Genomic DNA, 22,602 nt, shown 5'->3' with positions numbered 1-22,602 from the left:
ACCTTCAAAAAACTAATACCAAATTCTGACTTTAATATGTTTAAATTATAAATAATATTAATATTACATAGATATACAATAAGTAATACTAAAATATAAAATTTGTACTAACTCGATATGTTATTGACTTACTAATCGTGGTATTTTAATAAATTTAATAAACGTTAATAAATTCATTTTTTAGTAAAATTGTGGCTTATTTCCCATAAAAAATACGTAATTATAAAAATGCCACAAGGAAATAGCTTCAGAACAACATTAACTATCCTTTAGTTAGGCAACACCATTAACGAAATAATTTTGAAATGTCAAATGTTGTGGAGCGGAGCACATGCAATGAACTGTCAAGACGGTATTGACAGTTCATTGAGCACATGCTTGGCACATGCCTAATATTATTCTAACCTCAAAGTTATTTAAAAACAAACATTATATAATTATTAGTAAAAATATTAAGTAATGTAACAATAAAACTATGACGTTATTACAAAAAGCAACTTTATTAAATGTAGTTACACGATTACCAACTATACAATTAGTAAGTATGTCTTGAAAATTCATAATGATACTGTAATTTTAATCTTCATTGTTACTATAGCCTTTTCCAAGTTTTATATAACACTGTTATATATTACTATTCCTAGAAAGGGGATTGTACTTGCGAAATGCCTCTGATGATTTGACCCTCATCGTAAAGGTGTTCCACATTACATGTCTTTATAACAACAATCTGTCTCTTGGTGTGACAAGTAAGACGAAATCCATCTCAGTGATATTTCTCCAACTCCATACTTACCCCTTTAATCTTTAGTATTCCAAGGAATACTAAATCCTCTATATACTTTATATACTTTAATCTTTAGTATTCCAAGGAATCCAAAAGCATTTTGATAAGTTAAAAAATAGCCCATTGACACAGATTTTGCTTCAATGGTGTTGGAATTTTCTATAGAAGTCTACATACTTTTTTTCCTTACAATATTCATCCTTAGATTCACTTATACGATTGTGACTATCAAAAAATTCTAATAATTAAGAATAAACAGCAAGTTATGACAAGAAAATTATCTGAAAGGTAGATCCAAATGGGTAGCAAGATCCTTTTGTGTTCTTCTCCAATTTTGTGACTGATAACACTCCCACAAGTATCATTGTGGACTACATGTTTTATTTCAATTAACAATAATTGTACTCGATCTATTTGGTTGAGCATTATTATGAAATATTAATTCTGCTACTTCTTATAGAATGAGAATACATGCAAAACATACAAGAAGCAACTTACTTACTTACCTACTACAACGTGGCGTTACAACTGTTCGTGGGTTTTAGCCGACTTGACAACATGTCTTCACTCTTCTCTCTGTCTTGAGCAACCTCTAGCCAATTCTCCACACCCATAGCTTTCAGGTCTCTTGCTATATTATCTCGCCACTGGAGTCCAGGGTGTCCGTGTGGTTGTCTTCCAGTTGGGACTTCCTCCCATATCACCCTTACTTTTCTTTGGTCAGAATGTTGTTGTATGCTGAGAAAGATCCCAAAAAGCTAGAATATGCTGTAGAAAAAGATCTGACAGATATAGATGACTGGCTCAGATACCACAAGCTCTCACTTAATATGAGTAAGTGTAGTTACAGTATTTCTCATGATCATCTTTGAGTGCGTCACTGTTTTTCGATTTCTTTCTAACGCATTAAATTGTATGTGACAGAAAAAAGGCACGTCAGTGATTACATTTCGTTGGTGACATTTTTATAACATTTCTTCTAGTTATTCTAGTTGTCAATAGATGGCGCCATAATAAAAAAATAATTTTTTTTTAATTAGATAATAATATTACAAATATAATCTGTATAGTTTATAAGACTATACAAATCAAAGAAAATACCATTTTATAAATGCAAGAAACACATTTGATTTGTTTTTATTCCAAATTGAAAATAAAATGTGACAACTGTCAGATTTAACTAAAATGTCATGTTAGAATAAATGTCATAAATGTGTATTATCACGGACTTACCCTTTTTCCTATCATTTGTTACGCACTGAAAAATGATCATGAATAGGACAATACACAATAATGTAGGATTACATTCGTTTAAGTTATTTTATTTTATCATAAACGCGAGCCGAAAGCCAGTTAAGTGGCATTTGCCTAATAATAAAAAAAAACGCGATAGATCTATAGGTTCAACATATCATGGCCAAGTGACAGTAGTCAAAAAGTCGGAGAAAAGTCGAGTTGACATTAAGACGCTGATGATAGGGGGTAGACGGCCTTTTTCATCAGAATAAAGACGAACGACGAAATAAGATAGCTTATTTTTGATATAAAGCCGTTTTAGATGTTCAGTGTTAATTACCGTTCACATTAGTTGTTACATTATCCTTGTAATTTACGAGTAAAGTATTTGCTGTATCCTAAAATCGACCTGTGACCAAAGAATCAACCCTAGACACTAGACAAACAGAAGATAAAAGCCCACAATAATTTCAAATATACCCTACATAAAGCCTACATTTTGGGGCCTTGCCCGAGATAGCAGATTAGCAGATAGAAGACAGATATAATAAGGATAATCAGAGATATGGATTGAACATGAGATCGACTGACGCTGACGTTTAGCCGCATATTGCCGTGCCGATATTGTTTTGAATGCTGACATGTTTTGAATAAAAACACAATGATGAACTCAAGCCGATGAAATGGTAATAACGAGTTAAACTATTAGAGACGATTTGCAAGGTAAGAGTTTTTTTTTGCAACATTCTACCAAGAGACTAAGACGATAAGAAGATTGAACGTTATGTTTTCAATGACATTTCCCTTTTGTTGATGTGCCGATGCAACAGAAAATTCAGATGAACTTTGAAAACACGTTTTAAGAAAAAGTTTTTTATGTGAATGAACGATTAATTGATCTTGATTTAATTTCTTGTCAATTATAAAAACATTCTCGTATATTTTTTGTTGACGATATATTTTCGTTTTAAGATTAGGAAAACGTTAATTTTTGTAGGTTTTATAGCACAAATATGCATTACTAAGGTTATTTCATTTTTTGAAAAGGTTTAATTTTTGCATGCTTTAGTTTTTTACGTAGTTATAAATATTTCTTTTGATATTGTTGAATATTTTTTGAAATTATTTTATTATGGTAACTTTAGGTTCTATTCGAAATATTGACTATAAAATTACTCATGCTAAGTTGAGAGTTGTTAAAATTTTGCATTATATTTGTTTTACCACTGAAGGTGAACCTCGAAAAACTAGAAAAGCTTTGCGTGCATTTGCTGGTTTTCGGCTCGACGACACTTCCGAACAATTTTTGAGTAAATGTAACGATGTAAGTGAAAAATTTGATCTTCCTGATTTAATTGCGATATGCCAAATTCTTGATTGAGAAGCATGACGTGGTTGTTCGCATTTGTTCCTTTTTGAATACCTTCATTAACGACGACGAAACTGAAGATGACGAAGAGGAGGATGACGTATCAGATATAGACGAAGACGACGAAAGACGAAAGGAAGAAAAAAGACAACTGGAAGACGAAAAAAGACGAACGCAAGAAGAAAAACGACGATTGGAAGACGAAAGACGGGAAAATGAGGAAAGACGAGAAAAAGAAAAACGACGATTGGAAGACGAAAGACGGGAAAATGATGAAAGACGAGAAAAAGAGAAACGACGATTGGAAGAAGAAAGACGAAAAGACGATGAAAGACGCGCAAAAGACTATGAAAGACTTGAAGAAGAAGAAAGAAGAAGACGTGAGAGAAGAAACGACGAGGATAGACGAAGACGCGAAGGGCGAAATTATGACGAAGGACGACCAATATGTGATGAAAGACGTAGATATGAACGAAGTAACGACGAAGAAAGACGAAGATACGAAGAAAGACGATATGACGAAGATATTCACGTACATGAAGAAATTGGAGAAAGAGGCTATAGCGCAAGCAATAAGGCTGAAATGAGATCCGCGAATAATGGAGCGACTGGTACAAGACGACAGGAATCATTTGCATTAAGTTTTAGAGATGTGGAAGACAGCATAAGATCATTTAATGGAAAAGATGAATATCCTATTCGCACGTGGATTATCGAGTTTGAAGAAGTAGCTGAGATAACAGGATGGAACGACTTACAAAAATTAATCTACGCAAAAAAATGTTTAAATGGACTTGCCAAACTGTTTGTGCAGTCAGAAAAAGGCATCAGAAGTTGGCCTGATTTGAAGAGATTTTTAATCGAAGAATTCGGAGTACATGTAAATAGTGCACAGATAAATAAGATGTTGATGACGAGACGAAAAAATCTGATGAGACTGTACAAGAATACATGATTAAAATGAGAGAAATAGCTAATAGAGCTTACTTAGAACAAGAAGTTGTTATAGAATACATAATTGATGGAATACAAGACGAATCATCCAATAAACTAGTGTTATATGGAGCAAAAGATTTTACAGACTTTAAGGAGAAAATTAAACTGTATGAGAGGATACACGGCAAGGAGACTACTGGGCAAGCTCAAGGCTTTAGAGCAAATAAAGAAGGATCTAAGAAAAACGAGGACATCGTTAAAAAGGAGAAAAGAGAGAAGAATGACAGGAAAAGAGAGAACAACATTACTTGTTTTAATTGTGGAAATAGAGATCACAGATCTAAGGACTGTCCAGATAAGTCCAAGGGAACGAAGTGTTTTAGCTGCAACAAATATGGCCACGTTTCAAGTAAATGTCCCAATAAAAATTCGACGAAGGCTACTACAGAAAACACAGCTTTGAATGTAATTGAGGTTCAGCCAAAAACAGCGCTTAAACTTACAATTAATCAGATCATGTAAAGTACAAGCTGAAAACAAAAAGGGGTATAATTCAAGAAGAAAACGAGCAAGCATCTATAAGGAGAAAGATTTAGTTGCAATAAAAAGAACCCAGTTCGGCCCAGGACTTAAACTTAAGATAAAGTTCTTAGGTCCTTATGAGATTGTCAAGGTCAAAGATAACGATCGTTATGATGTTATAAAGATTGGTGAGCATGAGGGACCAGTGCGAACATCAACGTGTGCTGAATATCTTAAACCGTGGGTCGACAATGAAAGCGACGAATCCGAGTCGGATTCTGAATAGGATGGCCGAGTGTAGGATTACATTCGTTTAAGTTATTTTATTTTATCATAAACACGAGCCGAAAGCCAGTTAAGTGGCATTTGCCTAATAATAAAAAAAAACGCGATAGATCTATAGGTTCAACCTATCATGGCCAAGTGACAGTAGTCAAAAAGTCGGAGAAAAGTCGAGTTGACATTAAGACGCTGATGATAGGGGGCAGACGGCCTTTTTCATCAGAATAAAGACGAACGACGAAATGAGATAGCACATTTTTGATATAAAGCCGTTTTAGATGTTCAGTGTTAATTACCGTTCACATTAGTTGTTACATTATCCTTGTAATTTACGAGTAAAGTATTTGCTGTATCCTAAAATCGACCTGTGACCAAAGAATCAACCCTAGACACTAGACAAACAGAAGATAAAAGCCCACAATAATTTCAAATATAGAAGAACACAGAGAGTACAGTTAAACTTTGGAAAATTCAAATTCATTAAAAAAAATGTTACCAAATACCTTGGCTTACACATAGATAAATCAACTGACATGGGAACAGCATATATTGAACACGTGTCAAAAAATAGCTCCAGCAGTGGGTATGCTTGGAAGAATTGCAAAATTTATAAGTATCCCACAGCGTAAAATGATCTATCACTCTTTAATAAATTCACATTTGTCATATCTAACTATCGTTTGGGGTAATACAAATCAAAAACAGCTACATCCTTTCATGGTATTACAGAACAAGGCTGTGAAATATATATTTCAACTGTCAAGACTTCATCCAACTGATGACCTGTACTATCAGAGAGGAATTCTAAACATTGAGTCGCTATACATTTTACAAGTTTGTACATTCATTCATCAAATTAAGCTTTCTCAAACACTTACAAATATTACTCTAAGACGTATAGAAGATGTGCATGACCATAATACCAGACAGGGAGGTAGTTTTCAAACCGTAAGAATGCGAACTACTGGTGCACAAAGAAGTATATACTCAAGTGGTCTGATTTTGTATAAGTTACCCACAAATATCAAAGACTGCAGGCTAGAAAGATTTAAAACTGAATTAAAAGAGTTACTTCTTACTAACTACTACAACAGATAGCTTTAATTGAATATAATTCTATAATAATTTAATAATAAATAATAATTTAATCATTTAATTTAATACAATGCTTTAATGAATTTAGATAGGAAAACTTAACACTTTAGTGTAAAATAGTCTAAAAAGTTTTTTGTTATGTAATCTGTTATTATTATATTTATGTTTATTATGTTACCACAAAACCAGCATAGCTACGGCTCTTGGTTTTTTAATGTATTTTTTGTATATTGTTATTATGTATTTTAATAAATGGAATATAAAAAAAAGAATGTCTTCTGAGGTGTCTTGCCCATTGAAGTCTTCTGGACTTTTATTTATTTTTTTATGTTGGCGTGTGGGCAAAGTTCTTCGAGCTGTTTGTTAGTTCTTACCCTATATTATCCTGTTGCTTCATCAAGCACAGGCCCAATAATGCAACAAGAAGCAACTGCTTCAGAATATAATATATTTATTCTAGCTCAAGAGAGAGAATTTTTATTATCTGTTATTAAAAGTTATTTTAGAATTATTACATTAACTGATTGGCATACATACTAATATTATAGAGAAATTCTCAAATTTCTATTTAAGTATGTATAATTTGTTTCTTTAGAATTTATTGCTAACTTCATATATATAATATCGTCCCCTTAATACTACAACTAGCTAACTCAAAATTTCGCTATTTTGAGTTATCTACTGCTATCGATATAATTTTTCAAGCTCTTTTTAATACTACAACTAGATAAGTTCTATTCCCATTCTATACATGAGAATCCAATTACACAGTAATAGCTATCTCATAAGTTCGGACGAAAACTTTTTGCTAAAAGTGGTCAGCTGGAGATATCTAAAAGTGCAGCTGACAACGTGAAAAATCTCTGCTGCAGCAAGTGTTTAATTTGACATACCTAATTTTGCGCCCAAGTAACTTGTGTTATGGCGGGTTACCTCCTCCGGATATTCTTCAAGATACCTATTTGTGCAGTTGTTCATAGCATAAGTTGTGTGTACAAACAATCGCTAAATGTGCCCAGAGAAAAGGAGATAAACCGTACATCATGTAGGGTAAACTCAGGAACAAATATTGGATTGTAAGAACCATGTGGATATTGGAAAATTGGAAGTTTCGAAGAAGAAAAAATTGTGGAAAAAGTATATAAGCAATAAAAGTGAAAGTAATTATCAAGAATATAAGGAACAGAGAATACTGGTTAAAAATAAAATTAAAGAAGCTAAGAATCGTCAGTGGGAAGAATTTGGAAATAAAATGGAAAGTGATAGTAAGTGTAATGCGAAGTTGCTATATAGGACCCTAAAAAATCTAAGACAAAAGAAATCAAACGGAGTAACAGGTTTAGAGGACAACGATGGTAACGTATTATTAAAAAATGAAGAGATTACCGAAATATGGCGGAAACATTTTATGGAATTATTAATGGGAGACAACAACGAAATAGAGTATGACAGGAAGTAGTACAATTTAAATGAACAACAAGATGATGATGACATAAAATACGAAGAATACAGGGAATCAATTTTAAAATTAAAAAATGGCAAGGCTGCAGGACACGATAATATTAAGGCTGAGCTAATTAAATATATGGAAGAAGAAGGATTATAATTACTATGGAAGATCATAAGGAGCTGTTGGCGTACTGGATGCATACCTAGAGATTGGACTCTTGCAACTATTCTACCGTTACACAAAAAAGGTGATAAACATAAGTGTTCTAACTACAGGGGAATATCATTGTTGGTAGTTGCTAGTAAACTCTACGAAATAATACTAGAGAAAAAGCTGCGAGAAAATATCGAGGCCACACTGGATGACAGCCAATGCAGCTTTAGGCCAGAGCGAGGTACAACCGATCTTATATTCACGGTGAGACAGTTATCAGAAAAAGCCCTAGAGCATAACAGTAAGTTGTTTCTCTGTTTTTGTGGACTTGGAAAAAGCATTTGATCGGGCGCCACCGTAACAAGATCTGGGAAATATTAAACCGTAGAAATGTGAAACCGAAGTTAATCCAAGCAATAAAGATTACCAGATAAGATTACCAATAAAGATAATCCAATATATATATATATATATATATATATATATATATATATATATATATATATACTCTTAAATGTACACATAATAATGTAAGAACGAATAATCACTCATCTCTAGAATTCTACACAAGGACAGGAGTAAGACAAGGTGGTGTTCTGAGTCCTTTGTTATTCATCACTCTAATGGACGAAATTGCAAAAGAATGCAGGGGTAAGGTAAAAAGAACTAGGGTTGGGGTGTATAAACTTCAACAAGTTTACGTGTCAGAGTTGATATATGCCGATGACCTGGTAATTGTGGCAAAATCAGAAAAAGACTTGCAAGTGAATGTGAATGTTTGGAATGAAGCCTTTAAGAAATTTGGGATGAAAATAAATATTGAAAAAACAGAAGCTTTAGTAATATCGAAAACTCAAGAAAATATAAATGTAAAGCTGAATAATAAGACCATTACACAAGTAGAGGACTTCAAGTATCTAGGATCAACAATGAATGGGCAAGGAAATATAGAACCAGAAATAAACAGCATGGTAATGAGTGCAACAAAATTATACTATGCACTAAATAAAAGTTTTATTAGGAAGAAAGAAGTAAGCCTGAAAACAAAAATGAAAGTATTTCAAACTGTATACGAGCCGGTGCTACTCTACGGTAGTGAAACGTGGACAGTGAACGACCACATCCGTAGTAAACAGTTTAAAAGAGTTAATTTGTTACGAGAAAACGCTGACAAGCTTCTTTTTCTGACGTATAATGTTAGAATGTTTGATTTCGAATATTACCTACCAGATTAAGTAATTTGAAACGGTTGGAAAGTTTACATACCTGGGAGTAGAAATATATGCCGACGGATCAGATGATGGAGAAATACGGAAGAAAATAACGCAGGCAAACAAAGCTTATTTTGCCGTCTCCCATATATTTCGGTCTAAAAGTGTCCACCCAAATACAAAGATGAGAATCTATAAAACCTTAATTCGACCAATAACATGCTATGGCAGTGAAGCCTGGATCCTGAAAGAAACATCCAAAAACAAACTCGACACATTCGAAAGGAAAGTACTGAGGAGAATACTAGCACCTGTGAGGGAAAACGGAATCTTCAGAAGTCGATACAACAACGAGCTTTATCAGCTTTATAAGGAAACCCCCCTGTCAGGCTTTATTAGAATACAATAATTGCAATGGGCCGGACATGTGATAAAAATGGGAGAGGATAGGCTACCAAAAAGAGCACTGAATGCTAGAATGCAGGGAAAGATACGGGTTGGAAAGCCAAGAAAGCGCTGGGAAGACACAGTAAACAGCGACGCACAAGCCCTTTTAGGAGTCCTTGTATGGAGAAGAGCAGCCGCAGACAAGCAAGGGAGGAGGCAAAAAATAAAGGAGGCCAAGGTTTAATTTGGGCTATAGTGCCGTAGAAGAAGAAGATCCAGTAATCAGAAATGCTCACTTTAATGTTTTTTAATGTTATTTATTTTTATTATCGCTTATACTTATTAGATACCAAATAATGTATAAATGTTTGATTTTTTTATGTTATTAATTTCATATTTTTGTTTATCACTCATCAGGTAATAAAAATATAATGCACATTATTTGAATTCTTAACATTTAATATATTTTTAGTCACCTTCGGCTTCGGCCGAAGGTATCCTACAGGCCGAACTTCGGCATCGGCTTCGGCCAAAAAAATCACATTCGGTCGGTCTCTACAAAATATGCTAATACATTTTTATTTTCGTATTAAAAAGTTGTATTTATTGCTAAGTCAAAAATTAGATACTTATCTTTTAATTTTTTAAAAATTTTAATTGCTACAACTAGATATCTTGTTTTTCAATAACGAAAAACTATTCGCTCTGAGCGTTAACAAAGTGTCAAAGCAAAATCGACCGACCTGCTCATGGTGGCGGTTTTTTGAAATTTTATCAGGACGCTTTGTGTATGTTTAAATGTGACATTTAAAAAAAATGCCGTGTCACGCTAGTGATATTATGTATTAATATAAACAGAAAATAAAAACGCACTTAATCTGATATAAATTCTTCTATTTCCAATATTGAATATTTATTTATTTATTTATTTATTGGTACACATCACAAACACCAGTAATAAACAAAAAAAATGTTACAATGATAATCACAGGTGATGGCAACTTACAAACTAACAAACAAAACAACAGACTAACAATAACAAGAGAAAATACATATATATATATATATATATATATATATATATATATATATATATATATATATATATATATATATATATATATATCTATATATATATATACACATATATGATATAGATATATATGTTATATAACTTCTAATTGCATCTGAAAATTATCCCAGCCCACCAGAAGTTTCTGAATATCTTTACAACTTGCATCGAAAAAATCCAGTTCTGGATGCTGATCTAAAAATTCATTACAAACTCTGAGCATATTATTGATAGGAGATAAACTGTTCCATACAAAAAAAGGTTTCCTATTTATAATTCTCAGCCTAATCTTTGGTATCTTAAAATGTACAAAATTCACCATTCCACAGCTTTTATACTTAAAATTATTTACAATATTATATATGAACATCACAGACTGCCGATCCCTTCTTTCGACTTTGAAATACCTTAGCATTGAATAATATGAGATCATATAAGGATACACTCTGTATTTTCTGAAATAAAGATATCTTAAAAAACGCTTTTGAACCTTTTCAATTAAATCCGTTTTAAAAGCTGTTGTTGGGGACCATATGACTGACGCATATTCTAGATTTGGTCTTACAATGGCATTGTAGAGCCTTATAATTGTGTCAATATCAAAGTCCCTAGAATTACGTATAATAAAACCTAATATTTTATATGCCTTATTTACAATACTATAAAGATGTTTATGAAAGCTCATGTTTGACTCAAAATTGACCCCCAGATCCCTAAATTCATTTTTCCTGTCTATAACTACACCATCTATATGATAATCTTCAATGATGAAATTTAATTTACGAGTAAATGTGACAACTGAACATTTGCTAATATTAAGTGACATCTTATTAATTCTAAACCAACCAGCCACATGACTTAGATCAGACTGTAACATATGACAGTCTTCATTACATGAGATTGTTCTAAAAAGTTTAAAGTCATCAGCATACAGTAGGCTGGTTGAAACAGTTACTGATGCTGGTAAATCGTTGATAAAAAGTAGGAATAGTAAAGGGCCTAAATTACTACCCTGTGGGACACCTGACATGGCATTAAACTGACCTGAAAATGTTCCTCCCACCTTTACTATCTGTGATCTGTGAAGCAGGTAAGATTTCATAAAGTTATATGCATTCTCAGAGAAACCATATTCAACCAACTTATTTAAGAGTATGCCATGGTCCACCCGATCAAAAGCTTTTGCGCAGTCTGTATATATGACATCTAGCTGTTTTTTATTGACTATTGCATTACACGCATGTTCTGAAAATAGGCAAAGATTAGTAACTGTAGATTTATCTGGGAGAAAACCATGTTGTGAAATTGTTATTGATTCTTTTACAAAATTATATATATTTATTAAATATAAAATATTTTCAAAAATTTTAGCGACTCCATTCAAGATACTAATTGGTCTATAATTACATATGTCACATTTTTTATCATTTTTATGTACAGGAGAGATCACAGCATTTTTTAAATAGCTAGGAAATCGATTTTGTTCAATTGCTAAATTAAATATAAAAACTAAAGGCTTAATTATAAACTCAGCACAACCTTTATAAATGTAAGACGGTATCTCATCAGGTCCTGTGGACCTTTTTGGTTTTAATTTTTTAATGCTATTTAATATATCAGAATCTACAACTCTAGGAAACTTAAAAAGCCCCCAGCTTTCTTTATTTGAACTATAATCAGTGTCATCAGTTTCTGCATATACAGACTGAAAAAACTGTGCAAAAGCGTTAGCTATATTCTGAGAACCCTCGTAGCTCTCGGTGCCAAATACCATCTTCATTGGTACCCCACTAAGACCTGCTTTTCCTTTTAAAAATCCCCAAAAACTACTGGGATCATTTGTTAGGTTCTTTTCTATATTTTGTTTATATAATTTGTAATCATTTTTTGTTTGAAATTTTATATTTTTTCTGAGTGTTAAATACATACTCAACTCTTCTGCATTTGCCTTACCTTTTTTAACTAAACAACGCAGACGATTTTTTAACCTAATATTTTTAACCAGATCAATGGAGAACCAAGACGGTAATTTTGCCACTGATTTATTCATTTTACCTCAAATTTTGGTACTGATACATCCATAAAATCATACATCTTTGCATAGAAAAGACCCAAAGACCTGTCCACATCATCACATGTCAGTAGGTCAGACCAATCACATTGCTCAAGTAGCTTATATAACATCAAAAAATCACCTTTTGAGTAATCATATTTATAGTTTTTCATACAATGCTTTTCAGACTCTGATTTATCTATAATGATAGTGAAAGTAAGAGCAGGATGATATTTGTCTTCAGCAATCAGTGGACTATCTGACCTAATAACATCTGATACTGTAAGGTTTGACAATATGAGATCCAACAATCTATTCATATGATTATATACTCCATTACATTGCTGCAAGTTGCCCATATTCAGAAACTGATGCAAAAGAATGTTTTTATCACAGTCATAATTATTATTTTCAAAATTTGGCAAGTTAAAATCCCCTATTATTAACATATTTGAATTTTGATTTAAGATAACATCTTCAAAGAGATTTAAAAATGTTTCATACTTATCTATACAACAGTTAGGTGTAAAATAAACAACAGACATATAAAATATGGTTCTTCTAAAATCTATCTTGACAATAATACATTCAGGGCCGGTTGTTCGAACGCTAATCAACAATGATCATTATCAAATATTTAATTACTGTCACCAACTGTCAATGTCTACTTTGTTTGGGTTGCTGAATTACAATTATGAAATTACTTAATTAATTATGTTAATAATTGTTATGTTAATTGTTTACCTAATCTCATAATTATAATCAATTATGTTTTCAGCAACCCAATAAAAGTTGACATTGACAGTTTTGGTGACAGTAATTAAATATTTGATAGTGATCATTGTTGATTAGCGTTCGAACAACCGGCCCTCAATATCACAGCTTACTTCAATTATTTCATAAGGTATTTCTTTTTTGAGTGCCATCAGTACACCTCCGCCTCGATTCAAATCACGATCTCTTCTTACCACATTATATCTATCATCAAACAGCTCATTGTCATAAAATTCTGCATTCAACCAAGTCTCTGATAGTGCAATAATATCATAGTCTTCAGATTATATGCTTGTGTATAATGTATCAGTTTTTGTCCTTAGACCACGAACATTTTGATAATAAATACACAGTTCCTTCTGTAGATTATAATTCTTTAATATGAGATTAGTACCTATACCTGAGGATCCTCCGGTGCTGTCGGCACCCTCTTCTTTGCTAAAAACCGTGATACAATTGCCCCATTGGGCCATATCTTTTTTCGCCATGCTTTTTTGAAATTCTCTTGGTTAATAGTCACTTTCATTAATGCATAAATCTCTGGTCGTTTGGACTCATGTTTCTCGCAATTTACTTCGGGAAAATCATTTATAAGCATTTGCTTCAAATCTTCAGGTCTCGTATTAGGTGCCAATCGAGACACATGAAGTGATACATGCTTAGGAATTACTTGGATACCAGTATCAACTTCATTTCTTCCAATAACGAATCTGCGGTTCCGTTGTTTATTTCTGGGTTTAACTTACCAGTTTGAGTAATTATCAGTTTGATTTTGTATACGTAACCTCACTATTGCAGTTTATGTTAATAAATCTTTATTAACGAAAAAGAAAATATTTTTGTTGCACTATAAATTACAGTATAAATTAATAACTAATAAATTCTAACAATTGTATTCGGTTATTATCACTACAAAATAAAATATTCAAGTTTAACAAAATAATCCCATAAGACTCAATGTTAAAACGTCCTGACAAAATCTGACAGCGTGTCACGTGACTGTAAGTAGAGGGGAGACGCACGGAGCCAATAACAAGGCTTTAAAACACTAACAATTAATCAGAATTTAGATTTATTTCAACTTCTTGCTTCTTGTTATAAAAGTCAGAAACAAATTCCATTTGCTTTAATATAGCATAGTTTGTTTCTTTTCAAATTTAAAAGTGCTTTTCTGAAAAATAGCAAATTTTGAGTTACCTAATTGTAGTATTAAGGGGACGATATGTTGCTTTGCTATCAATCATCATCTTATCTCCCTGTTATTCTTTTGTCTGTTGGATCCAAGACTACATGCTCATAAGACTTATTTACACTATTTTATTTTGACGAATGATAATGAAACTCATTTTTTTTATTTTCAGGCAAAATATTCCGTCAGTTCTTCAAAAAATGTAGAAACGTTTAATTTTCGATCTAATTTTACAGAAGACGAGCAAACAAAGATTTTGAATGTTGTAAATGATTCTGACACAAATGTATTATCAAAGTAAGTTAGCTACCATTTTATTTCCATAAGTACAAGCTGTAAGCATAATTCTAATTGTAAATTGTAACAGGATATTATTGCATTCTTCTTCTAAATGTGCCTTATCAGAATTAGGGTCACCTAGGGTTAGTGTGACAGCGGTGTTAGTGTGACCACATTAAATACTAATTTATATTGTGCTTTTATATTACATATGATGTTATATTGCACTTCTATTGCATTTCAACAAATTATTTTAAAAAAAATTGTTTCAGTCCCTTCTGTTTTTTAGGTTAAAATCATAGTATTTATTTATGTATCTATTTTAATTCGAATTTGAAATTCTGATATATTAGTTTAAATTTTGGATTTCTCCAAAATTATTTCTATTTAATTATAATTTTTTCTCTGCATGGTATTGCATCACTTATTTTAAACATTTAAACTTATTTTAAAGGCCTAATTGTCTTTATCTATTATTTTTTAGGTATGTCACAATAACCCCACAGATGTTCACACTGTGGGGTTTCTGTGACAGTGAAACATGTGTATAGTGTGACATGTCACACTATCACCACTTACTACTTCTCATATCTTACAACCATTAGACATTGGTGTCTTCAGAGGATTAAAAATTATGTGGGATCAACTTTAACCAATTGGGTTCGGCATCATATTGGGCAGAAGTTATCTAAAAGTGAATTTTCAAATGTTTTAGGACTGGCATGGAAAGCAATAGACTCATCATGGCTTGTAAGTGGTTTTAAGAAAACAGGCATTTATGATCCAGATGTCTTATTACGAGTTAACTGATTAGCCTTTAAAGAAGAAAATTATCATCCTGATAAACTAAAGAGGTATAAAGAGTCTATCAAATGCAAAGTCCAAAAACATCCAGTAATCGTCAACCCCATAACCGAGACGATAACAGAGGATGCTGCTACTCGCCCAACCTCCAGTCCATCAGAAGAGCAAGGGATCGCTGGTTCATCATCTATAACTCTATTAAAAGAGCATCAAATTACTGGCCAATCCTCCAGTCCATTACAAGGGTGTCAAATCACCGAACTTTCTGTTGGGTAAGAAACATCAGGGAAAGTGTTTGAGCATATGCTTATTTAAAAGATAGTTCAAACTAGCATAAAAAAGAAAGTTAAACGAAGAATTGATACTGTAGAAATAATAACAAAAGAAGAATACATCAGTTCTTTAAAGACAAAAAAGGCTGAGTTCATTAAAGGAAAACAGAAAACCTCTCCAAAAACAATCAAGAAAAAATCAAAAAAAGATGAATCAGATAGTGATGAGGAAATAGAAGATGGGATTAGGGGAAAGTGACGAAGCAGAACAGGAATTTTTAGACGAAACTGCGACACTAAAACCTGTAAACGAGGAAGATATTAAACAAGGCTCTTTTATAGTTGCAACTTTTATGCGTGGGAAGCATGGTACAACTGCTTTTAGGTATATAGTAATTAAAAACTTTGATGACCCTAAAGATGAAATAGAAGTGGTAGGATTAAGAAGTGTTGATATTGATAAGGATAAAAAGAGTTTTGTTGTTAATGAAAAAGACAGTTAATTTATTAGAATGTCTCAGATAATAGAATATTGATGGATCCAATGAAATAATCCGATGAAACAATTCGGTATACTTTTAATGGAAAAGATGTTTTTGAATGTCAGATGTTACTGAGTTTGTAAAATAAGAAAAGGTTCTTAATAAAATACGTACGTTTAATAAAAAAATTGGTGTTTTAAATAAGAAATTTCACATTTTTTTTTCTAAAATTGTCGAATTTTTAAATGCAAAAACTTATTACAATATTTTTGTAATGTCTTTCTTTGTCACGCCAAGGCACACTCAATCCTAGGTGCTTTTAAATGGCAAAGAAGCTAGTTGTCACACTATCGCTAATCCTAGTCACACTAACCCCCTAATGAAGAGATAGTGTGACACCTTACCCTCTTAAATAAAACATAATGTAAGGAATTTTAAAAATGCAACATGCCTATTCACTGTGCAATGATTGTGACAATTAACCAGAAAGTCTTCATTAAAAATCTGAAACCGTTCAATTAAAAACAAATATATTTTTTAACATATTTACATATATCAAATTATACATTTTTTACATATCAAATTTACATATTTTTACGTCACACTAACCCTAGGTGACCCTATCCAACATTGGCGATCACCATTGTGAAGGCTTCTTAATCTTCTCCAACATGGAATTATTGTCCTGCATTTGGATTGGTCCATGCATCCATACATCTACAGTCCTGTATTCTGCCTTTAAGGATCAGTTGTAGTAATCTATATCGATTTCCTCTCACTACATGCACAGATAAGACATTTTCTGAGGTTTAACAATCTTTATCAGTTCTCTATCTTTGTTGACTCTCTTTAGTACTTCCTCATTAGTTTTTCTTGCTGTCCAACGTATCTTCCCAAAGTAATCCACATTTCCAATGCTTCAATTCTGTTCATGGTTGGTACTTTTAGTGTCTACACTGCTGGTACAGACTAAACATAGCACTTGACCATTATTAGTACTAGTTCTAAATTGAGATGATTATTGCAAAGAAATGACTTCATTTTCATAAAAGTAGTTTTAGTCATTGCTATTCTGCTTTTTATTTTTATATCTGGATCTAATAGTGCACACGTAACTGAAGGTGGATATGAGCTATTACCTCCGATTTCGTTCAACCTCCATCGATTTGCATGAAAATTGGTGAGTGGTTAGAGAATATCTCAAGGAACAAAGGTGACATGGTGCCAACTTGCGCTTTTACCCTGGGGGTGGATGCCACCCCTTCTCGGGAGTGATAATTATTTTATTAAAAATAACCCCATAGTTAGATAGGGGGACAAATTCTAAGCAAAATTTGTTATATAAAGTTATTAAAATAAATCAAAACTTTTTGAGTTATTTCAGATCAAAGATTTTAATTTTTTGTGAGAAAAATGCATGTTTTTAACCGATTTTTCATAAATAACTCAAAAACTATAAGTTTTTACAAAAAAGTTATTGTTACCAAAATTAAAGCTAATAAAAAAAATGAAATAAACTCCTTAATAATGCTAAAAAAACCTTTTAATGTTAACTAAAAGTGAGTTATAGGTAATTGAATGTATGTATATTTTTTTCGGCGAGTACCCAAATCTAGGTATTCAAGCTTAAATTACGGGAAAATGATGCATTTTATAACGTAAACTTATTAAACATTTGTGAAAGTACTTAGAAATATCTATCAAATGAGATCAATTGAGAACAAGTTGATAGCGTTAAAATTTATGCTACAAAAATTTTTCAAAAAAATGTTATCGTTTTTTTTTAAATAACTCCGTTAATTTTTACGATATCAGGTTCACCTGAACATGATTTGAAAGATAATTCCAAGGGCTATTAAAACACGTTAAATTTAATCTTTTAAACCCATATGGCCACGGTTGCATGGTTCTCGCAGCAAAATTTAAACTTTAAACGTTTCTATCTCGGTTATTTTTCACCCTACAGAAATAGTAAAAAAGTTTATTTGATATATAAAAAACTAAAATTTGGTTATATATCATTTTTTACGTGTATTGAGTATTTTTGGAGTTATTATCGAAAGAAAATTGAAATGACAATTTTAAAAATTCTGATTTTTTAAAATTATATCTTTTTTTCAAAAATATGCATTCTAAACCAGCGAAAATTGGTAAAATCATTACTTATGCAAATGCAACTAAATTCTTGTAAGGATTACTATACATTTTAATTTTTGTGGAAATGGCGTTGTTTTATTTTTCACTTTTTCCAAAAAAATTCGAAAGGGTTCTCTTATTTTCATCATACCTTGCTTAATTTTGATGCTATTAACTTCTTCTTGAGCTCATTTGATAGGTATTCCGAAGTACTTTGACAAGTGTTTAGCAGATATATTTTATAAAATGCTTCGTTTTCCCGTTATTTAAGCTTGAATACTTCGATTTGAGTACTCGTCGAAAAAAATTGTCATTCAATTACCCATAACTCACTTTGAATTAACATCAGTTTAGTTGATTAAGTAAGGAGTGTATTCAAATTTTTATTATCTTAAATTTTGGTAATAATATATTTTTTGTAAAAGCTTATAGTTTTTGAGTTATACGTGAAAAACATCTTTAAAACATGAATTTTTTTACGAAAAAATAAAATCTTTGATCTTTAATAACTCAAAAAGTATTGATTTATGTATATTAATAACTATATAATAAATTTTGCTTAGAATTTGTCCCTCTATCGAAGTATGGGGTTATTTTTAATAAAATAATTTTCACCCCCGAAAAGGGGTGGCATCCACCCCCAGGGTAAAAGCGCAAGTTAGCATCATGTCACCTTTGTTCCTTGAGGTATCCTCTAACTGCTCACCAGTTTTCATTAAAATCGATGGAGGTTCTACGAAATCGGAGGTGAAAACCTTCAGTGGCTGCACTATAAGTAGTTGTTCCCAAATCATTTTGTAAACTTCTTCAACTTAGACTTCATTTAATTGAAACTCTACATGTGGATGTGGGTTACGACTATAGACTAAAAATTTGGATTTGCTTGAGTTTATTTTAATGCTGATTTCCCATCCTACTTCGTGAATATGATCAAGCAGAATTTGGAGACCTTCAATAATTTCTAACAGAATTACTGTATCATCCGCATAGCTAATTACATTAAGGCCGTCCGCACATGGGTCGATCGGAGACACGTCTCGAAGTTCGCGCGGCTTGCTTGTCTTGTACGAACCCTGCGGCACATGCGATTGCTCTTCGCACACTGGTCTATTCAGTTTGCTCACATATTCCAACCAAGAAGAACTCATTTTTTATATATCAACCCAAAGAACTATTTCGATATGTGAAAAGTACGTTATTGTTACATTTTTAGTATATTTGTATACAATGAGCCTTATACAATTGAGGGTGTTTTTCTAGTTCCCCAACGAATTTTATAATAAACATCTAGAAATAGAAGTTCAATGTTTTCAGAATTTTATAGTACAAACAATATATTTCCACAAATCTAGTAGGTTGTACTACAGACAACGACCATAACATGCACCAATCTTTAAATAAAACTAAAATTTAATTAAGCGCAAAATACAACAAAAAACGAAAGAAACAAATAAAATAAACTACCTCCATGACTGGAAACGTGCGTCTCACTCGAACTTTCTCGTGCGCTACGGGTCGCAAGGGACGAGAGTCGTACAAGACGAGGAGATTTGCAATCTTAAACGCTCCGTGTACGGAGCTCAATGCCACAACGAAGGAACTTAAGTGACGGGGAGAGACCTACGCGACTGGAATCGAGTCGAGTAATTCGAGCGTCGCCCCATGTGCGGACGGCCTAACCCTTTCAATGCGGAAGGCGCACTGGCGCGAATTATGAATGTTCTTTGGAAAAACACTTTTTTAAAAAACTAAACTTCACAATTAAAACTTTTATTTCGACAAACAAAGATTTTAGATACAACTCAATAATTTAAAATCAGACTTTACTTTAACATTTAAATTAGACTTTTATTTAGAGATTTTAATCAGACTGAAAAATATTGATTTTTACATGGTGTTTTATAATTTTATAATTGCTGATCTTGCTGTCCAATACGTCGCAATTAGGTCCAGAATGTTCAACGCTGCGACGCGGCGTAGCCTCGTGTTGATTCCACGTGGTAGAATATACTGGATGGTAGCGGTCGTTGTACTATAACTACTCCATCCCCTGAAGAAGTTTTGTAAGGGATGAACAAAACTTTTGGATTGGCATCTCTTGGAATTTCGTTGCTAGAATTTGTTTTTGTATCTGTAACATATACAAGGCAAATAATTTTAATAAAAATCTATACAGGAGTTAACCAAAAAATGGCTATGGCTATGGTTCCATAATTTTGGGTTATTTTTTCTGGATGTTCTTCTTCTTCTTCCTTCGGAGAGTTTATGGAATTTTTCTAAAGGGATGTGGTCTATCCTGAATGGTTTGAATTTCTGTAGTCCTAATTTTTGGGAAGTATTCGCGATTTATCTGGAACGTTTGCTCTTGAATTTAATAAATCTGGATATTGTGAAAAGTTAAATTTATTTTTTTCTTTATCATTTTTTTTTTTGTTGTCTGTTAGTAATCTAAATCCTTGCTTGTCCCTGGTTGAGGGGAATTATTTCTGGTTTGTTTTTCAGTTTCTTTATCTTTAATTTCTTTCCTATCGTCTGGCTGATCTTGTGGGGAAGGTTCCGAATTAGTTTTTGATTTAGGTTGATGTTTTATGTTCTTCTTATGTACTGTAGCTTTTGATGTTTTTACAGTAACTTCGTTATTTTTCTTTATAAGTTTTGCAGAATATCGTGGAAGTAATTTATTCCTAGTGACTGTTTTTCGGGTATAAATTTTTGTGCTTGGTTTATATTATACGTAATAGGGTCTTGTCTCGATTTGTTTCTATTTTCGATGACTTTATTTTTATTTTCTTGCATATGCTGATTTACTTCCTTGTATAATTCCTTTGTTATCTCTCTATGATTTTGAATATAATTATTCAGTATTACTTTCTGTATGTCAACGTCAAAGGGATCTTTTGCGTCGATATGGCCGTTTAATATGTCAATGGGTCGTAACTTCGTTGCGGAATGTATGGAATTATTGTACCCAATTATAGCGTATAGCATTTGTTCTTTTATCGGGAGCTTTGCCTTGGTGTTCCTTAGGATTCGAAGATGTTCGATTAATGTAGAATGAAATCTCTCAATCATCCCGTTGGATTGCGGATTCTCTGGTGTCGTATAGTGGATTGAGATTTTATGGGAGTCTACAAATTCTTGTATTACTCCATTTTTGAATTCCGTACCATTATCGGCTACTATCATTGTTGGGAGTCCATGATGGGTTATAAAAATTAGTAGGGCGTTGAGTACATTGATTGCGTTTCCTCCATTTATTGGATAGGCTTGTCCATACTTCGAAAATGCGTCTATTATGGTTAGAAACTTCTGTCCATCAGCCTGGAATAAATCGATGTGAACTATTTCCAGTGGTTTAGTGGGAGTTGGTGTAACCATAAATTTTGGTTTGGGAGGAAGTCTGTCATATTTATTTTCTTGACATATATCGCAGAAGTTTATGATATCTTCTATGTCTTTCTTCATATTAGGCCAGTAATATCTTCTTCTTATTTGGCATTCTGTTTCAGCTATTCCTCTATGGTTCGTTTTACCTTCATGATAGTTTTTTATAATTTCTTTTTGTTGTTCTTCTAGATTAACATCTTCCAATAAAAGATTACATTTTACTAAGTCATATGCGTTGTTTTTGAAAGTTTTTCTGATAATTTCGCAAATTTCTGCAAAAATTTCTTCTTCTGCTTCAAATAAAATTGCATACTTCTTTTTCGGGTTGAGGTGTTCCTTAAAAATCTTTATGGTATCAGCTTTTAACTGATCTTTCGATATCTGGATATGATAACGTCTTTTATTCGGAAAGGTTTGTATAATTGCTGGAGGTCGTGGATTGTAGTTGACGATTTTGACTATAATTTGGTTATTGTAGAAGTTAAGTGGTTTTTCCGAAATAGGTATACCAAGAATTGGGTTTTCTACTGCTGTATGTATTGTTTCATTTCCGTCTTCATCCATGTTTTGATCTTCGTTTTCAACAGTGTCTTCTTGGATGTTTTGATCTTCGTTTTCAACAGTGTCTTCTGGGATGTTTTTTTGGATTAATTCTGTTGCTTTTTCTTCTACAATCTCGTCGATTATTCGATCTGCATCTGGATTATTAGTCGTTGACCATCCATC

The 22,602-nt window shown here is 32.4% G+C and overlaps 2 protein-coding genes across 2 annotated transcripts in view; both read left to right on the top strand.

Moving 5' to 3' along the window:
* The window catches only part of LOC126891955 (uncharacterized), a 374,743-nt gene that overhangs the window by 123,889 nt on the left and 228,252 nt on the right, over window positions 1-22,602 (top strand). The window lies entirely within an intron of this gene.
* The window catches only part of LOC126891957 (transcription elongation factor, mitochondrial), a 53,741-nt gene continuing 31,509 nt past the window's right edge, over window positions 371-22,602 (top strand). Inside the window, exons 1-2 of the mRNA XM_050661312.1 lie at window positions 371-538; window positions 14,689-14,813. Of these exons, the coding sequence (XP_050517269.1) occupies window positions 476-538; window positions 14,689-14,813 (188 nt within the window). The 5' untranslated portion in view covers window positions 371-475. The remainder of the gene's footprint in view (window positions 539-14,688; window positions 14,814-22,602) is intronic.

The sequence above is a fragment of the Diabrotica virgifera genome, chromosome 9 (assembly GCF_917563875.1).
Source record: "Diabrotica virgifera virgifera chromosome 9, PGI_DIABVI_V3a".
Taxonomy (NCBI): domain Eukaryota; kingdom Metazoa; phylum Arthropoda; class Insecta; order Coleoptera; family Chrysomelidae; genus Diabrotica; species Diabrotica virgifera.
The sequence above is the reverse complement of the archived record's forward strand: the minus strand, read 5'-3'. Positions and strand labels throughout refer to the sequence as shown.